The 6,000-nt window shown below is 41.5% G+C and overlaps 1 protein-coding gene across 3 annotated transcripts in view; it reads right to left on the bottom strand.

The window, feature by feature from the left end:
* Nucleotides 1-6,000, bottom strand: part of SLC4A4 (solute carrier family 4 member 4) — a 263,965-nt gene that overhangs the window by 15,857 nt on the left and 242,108 nt on the right. For all 3 annotated transcript variants that reach the window (XM_080926202.1, XM_080926204.1, XM_080926203.1), the window contains exon 20: nt 216-284. In XM_080926202.1, coding sequence (XP_080782328.1) covers nt 216-284 — 69 coding nt within the window. The remainder of the gene's footprint in view (nt 1-215; nt 285-6,000) is intronic.

Here is a 6,000-nt window from a genome sequence, read left to right as displayed (position 1 = left end):
TCTCAGTAATGGGCGTTCAGGATAACATTTGTTGACACCAGCTAGCCTTGTCCATTACATGAGAAATGAAAAGCAGGTACAAGGAAGAGGAAGTAGAGAACAAACGTATTTTAAGCATCCAGAGTTAATGATTAGTGCCTTAATCAGAGATCTATCCCTGGACCAGCTGTGCTTTGGAAATGCACAGGGCTTGCTCGGGCTGCTGTGGAGCTTACCTGCACACCGTTAAGTGAGGCCACCCCCATGTACAGGAACACTCCATACAGAACAGGCATAGGGATGAACTGGGAAGCAAAACAGTGGAAACCGGTTACAAGCAACAGTGAAAGTAATTAGGAAGAGGAATAATTTAAATGAAGGCTAAATCTGGAACTGGAGCACAGCGTAACAGAGCCACCTCAAATTACTGCAATTCACTCATCTGCTGGTAAGGTTCTGAGCGCTGAGGTAGAAATAAATGAAGACAGAGGGAACATCCAAATCAATTTCAGTTTTTTGTCTCTTCTTTATAGAGAATGGGCACACATAACCTCAGTAACACCGTCTTTAGTGGGGAAACTGTTTTGGCTTCCCTTTGCTCTTAAAAGCAGTAGACTATGCAGCCCAGATGTCTGCGTGGGAGAGAGGTACATGCAGAGGTAGCAAATGGCCTCTGGAACCAACATGGTTTTGTAACAGGCTGTTGCTTTTGTCCTTACTAATTTCTGCCAAATGATCTATCAGTTCAGTGTGGAAATGCCTCTTTCAGTAAAGGAAACAGAAAATCACCATCCCTTGTCTTCTCAAATCTCCAAGACTACAACCTAATGAGGGCATGGTTTGGAAGCAGCAAGAAACATCTGGAAATGATTAATTACACATATGGATTAGTGCAAGCCCTTTGAAACTCAGTTAATATTCTATGCATTGTTTAGGGAAACACCCTTTACACCAACAGGAAGTGTTTGAACCATGAAAAGTTCCAATACAATGTGTACGTTTCATTTCCCCTTAGACCTGTGAAATGCAATTCTGATTCTGAGAAGTCTGCCTGGACGACAAAAGGTATCAGTTTTGGGTTTGAAAAGAAGTCCAAGCAACTGAACGACAAAGCCAGAATACTAAAATAGAAAAGTAATTAGGGTCAGCCAGCAAATCCACACACAGAAGACCATTTTTACGAGAAGGCAAAGTATTCCTTAAAGAGTAGGATTTAAAAACCACGGCATGCATTAAATGAAGCACCTTTTCTAGAACCATCTTACTGCAATGGCCTAATGCTGCTGGGCCTCTGATCTTCTGGCCACATTAGAGAACTAGTGAATTCTAAAACAGAGCACCTCTGTTTCCAGTTGGCACTGGTGACTCACAGGAATGCTCAAGTTTCAATAGAGAAAATGCACACGTCTACGAACTGTCCGAGGTTTTTTCAAAAAGGGACTAACAATTTATCGTCACTAATTTTAATCATGAGCTCAGAAAAGACCAACAACTAAAAGGAACTGAAAGCTTGAAGTAGGGCAGGGGGACTGGCAGGAAGCCAGCTTTCTGTAGTACCCAGCTGTGACCACAGAGCAGTAGGCACATACCACACTGGCCATGGTGCTCAGTCACAAGCTCCCATTTCTTGTAGCGTGTGAGTACCCATGTTGCTTACAACAACCCCTTATGTACGTTTCCTATAAGACCAGCGAAGGATCAACTTTACATCCCCGATTCATTTCTAAGGTGTCTATTTCCCTTCAATATGCCATCATTTTATTTCCATTGATTGTTACTTCTGATCATGAGAAGGGGGCACGGGAAGGTATGGTGCGTTCATGGAGAAGCTACTAGGGCTTCCTCAATGCTTTCTCTTTGATCTGGGCAAAGCCTATCTCCAGATTGGGAGTGTCAGAAAGGGTCCATCCTTCCCTGAGTTTGACTGATGATTTTTGTTTCCTAATGCATTTCTACTTCCATAGCAAAAGAATACTGGCCCTGGGGCCTTAGATCCATTCTTTGAAGTATGTTAACAAATTTTGGTCTACAACAAAGAATGGCACGGTGGGTGTGAGGAAGAAAATGACTAGGTATGTGAAGGTGTTTATATGTACATATATACAAACATACACACATGCATTATATCAGCTTCAATATAATACAAATGCTTATGATACTCTCATTTTCTTCACAACAGTACTTAGCAATACAAATCCTAGAATGAAGACTCCTAATCAAACCTGACAGAATTGTTGGGGTAAAGGGTATATTTTATAAAATTTAGTTCACAAATCATATTAGGAGGTCAATGTGTACAAATGAATGGCATTGGAACTACTCAGTAAAACCCAATTCTCAAAGGAAGAAAAGGAATGTGTTTAAAACTGAGAGCCACCCCACATACTCGGTAGCTCATGCTTGTTCTTGTAGCACATAGGAGGCTCAGGCAGGAGGACCGCCATGAGTCTATGAGATTGAAGCCAGCCTAGGCTAGTATGTGACAATCTAAATAAGTAATGAATTCTACAGAAAGTCTCTAGGAATGAGACCCTATTTTAAAGTGACACAGTAACAGCAGGAAGTCATTTCTACAATTTATGTTGGTAGAAATTAAAAATACCCATTTCATGGGCATATCCAGATAGCATAATGGTAAACTGTATAAACAATTATATCATCAGTAATACCCGGGAAGCAAAAGAAAAGAATAATTACAAAGAAGTGTCACATTTAATAAACACTAAAAATAAAAAAGTTAAATAATTGATCCTATGATCGTATGAAACGATGAAAGCGGAGTGAGATCACAATGAGGCTTAATGTCTAAATAAGTCTCCAAGTTTTCAAATTCTCACCAATATATCTCTATAGCTTTCACTTTATCTTCTGGTGATTTGTCAAAAGTCAATTAGTCAACAACAATTAGTCAACACTCCCAGAAGGAAGGATTCGGAAAGGATATTTGATGAAAAGGGGAAAACTATACTTGCCCAACACTGGATAAGAATTCGGTAAGGACTAAAGTCTTTCTCAGTGGTTTTATGGTCAAAGCTAGTGTGTGTGGGTACGCTGTGTATTTGTATTTGTGTGGGTGTGTGTGCCTGTGCCTGAAGCTAAGGGTAAGTTCTGAATTAAGACATGGGTAACAGAAGTTGAACAAACCTGGGCTTGGCTTCTAAGCTGCAGATCAGTGAGACCACAAGTTTGTTTCGTACTCTGAACATTCTTATCTAGCTCCTATGGTAAAGACTACATAACATCTTACCAATTGATTGATAGAGCAGCTAGCAAATGATAAATATGGAGCTTATGCTATCCTTACCATGAACCTGCCTGCAGTTCCCAACCACTGGCCTTTCTATGTCCTTAGTGAGAGGGCTGTGTAGAGGGGTGGCTTGGGGAAGAGATGGCAGGAAGACAAGGGGGGCTAACTCAAGGACTGACTTCACGTGCTGTTTATTTAGTTTTTAACGCATTGCGCTTTCAGCTAACCTGGTTTTGGTAATACATTACTAACACTTATTACATTACTAACACTTATTAATACACTACTAACACTTATTAAGCCTTAAAAGTCTTTGCTGATAAAGAAGCCAGTGGTTGTCAGCCTGAAATGGAGTCAGAAGAGGTTACGTAGTTCTCCCCACGTAGGGAGGATTCCAAATGAGATCTAAGAACCTGGGAAAGACAATGTTATCAGAAAAGAATTTGTTAGAGGCTAAGTACCAATGTTTTATTTTGAAGGACATGCATTATACCAGGTTATAAGATTAGTCTTAGACTGGAACTTCCAGAGTTCAAATCCTGCTGTTACCATCTAAGCTTACTGAAGTCTGGTACTTTTTCATAAATTTCCTATCTTTAGAGTGTAGATAATTATTCATATAGTTATTGTAGGGACTGATGGGTATATTTTGAAGATCTTCAGTGACTCCTCAATCTGAAGCCAAGCTCAACAGACAGCGCTTTTATCCTTACCATTGTCATCTCTGTCATATTTTTCCTGCTTCCATGGGTCAGGTTTGCGTGAGAGATCAACAAGTATCTGCCAGGTACAAATTAAAGGCTCCCTTCTACACTTTAGTGCACTAAACAAATCCTAATGATAACTTGGGGCCACACCTCATGTTAAAGATAAACTACTCCAAGCACAGGCAACAGAAACAGCAGTGACTGTTCCTTGATCTTTGTCATGAGTCTTGCTAGGAAAACAGAGTATCAGGTCAGGGAATGGCCTTACAACTCTGTGACTGCCACTCACAGCACTAGCAGTAACCCGTGGCAGCATTTCCACTGTGGAAACTCTAGGAACGCCACATCGCCAGCCTGGAAAGCCAGTTATCCCTACTTCCCAGAAGTTCCAGGCTAAGCAACTAAATGTTTTGGTGCTTTGAGGCATCATTTACCATAGCTGGTTGGGGTCAGGGGTACCCTCATGAAGTTAAAGCTGGCGAACTATAATTCCTTGCATTCTTCCACATGAAAGACTGATTTCGGCAGAGATCAAAACAGACGCCATAAACTTCATGTTCAAAGTACGCTTGCATAAGTAGGCAACCACCTATGTGGCTTCACACAGGCAAGAAAATTGCTCTGCTCATCTGAGAACATTAAACTTGTAAGGAGAAGGAGATGGACAGGGAAGGCGTTGAACCATTTCATTCTTTTTAAATCATATATATCTCTTGTTCCCATCCATTTGATCTAACTTTCAAAGGCAAAATCTTAAGTAAAACCATTCTCTGAACTTGCCATCTGTTGCTTTAAAAGTAAAAAATGGCACAGTCACATGGAAGTCAACCTGTGACAACACTTTCTGTGTGAATTTGTAGGTTAATTATTAATCATACCCTTTTCTTAGTCGTGGCTTACATTTCGGTTAAATTGTACCCTTAACATCTGCTTCTTCCTGTGTTGACTTTGTAAATGCTAATGAGGCATCTCTGATCCATGCACGAAACTTGCCGAACTTTCAGTGGAGCGGGCACATCTTCTGAAAGGGCCTTATGGGGAGCTGTGCTCCTGAGGCGGGGAAGGACCACCAAACTCAAGGGAGGAAGAGAGGTGCCTGAGCCTGCTTCGTTCCTGTTGCTGTTCTGTAAAGTTTTCCACAGTCCACTGTGAGCTAAACCATCAAAACAATTCCATCTCCTACTCAAAAAAAGTGGCTTAAAAAACGTGTGCTAAATTACTTTTGTCACTAACAGAGGTAATGACTGGGCTGGTACGGGACAGCCCAGTGGGAGTTTCAAGTTCTGCTCATGAATTCTGATCCTGTTCTGTACATACTACAGTGCTTACATACATGTGGTGTAAAAGGGTTCACTGCAAAAACCCAAGGGCTTTTCCTATCAACACTCGGCAGTTCTGTTTGGGTGCAGGGTGAGGAATAGATAGGAAGATCTGTTACCAGGTACGAGTTTGTCAGTCTTTCGAAATGCAAAAATTTACACAGAATTCATTTTCTCTGTCCCTTCTGAACCATACATGATGACTGGAAGGCTCCCCATGATTAAAATCGGTTTTCCTACAATACAAACACTGGCACTTGAGATTCCAATGCCTTTTCTGAAGCAGGATGTTATACTGTTTTAATGAGGACAAGACAAAGTGGAAGGCTGGCTGCTGGTGTGTACATCTGAAAACTGAAAGGATGTCTGCTTGCCAATCTCTCCTTAGAAACTTCTCTCTAGAGGGTTCCATAAAAGCAAGGCTGCATGGTAGCCGTTTAACACATGAGCTCATCTGCAGAGGGCTGAGCTTCCTACAGCCCAGAACTTAACTGCCCATGGTGACCTCTCTACATGTGGCCCCACTGCCTTTGAATCAAAGGTGTCTCTAAGCATCTTCACCAGCATCATTTGCTCGAACCTGCCAGAGGAACAGGAACTCCTATCACTTTTGGCAGAACAGGCAATGCTTCAAGCCCATTAAGCCTTGCCCATAAAGCCTCCTCTGCAGTGTCAGAACTGACCACAGGTTTTCCTCTGTCCCTATAGGACACAGGCCAGAAACAATTTCTCTGATATCATTTTAAAC

The sequence above is a fragment of the Micromys minutus genome (assembly GCF_963924665.1).
Source record: "Micromys minutus genome assembly, chromosome: 1".
In the NCBI taxonomy this organism is placed as follows: domain Eukaryota; kingdom Metazoa; phylum Chordata; class Mammalia; order Rodentia; family Muridae; genus Micromys; species Micromys minutus.
The sequence above is the reverse complement of the archived record's forward strand: the minus strand, read 5'-3'. Positions and strand labels throughout refer to the sequence as shown.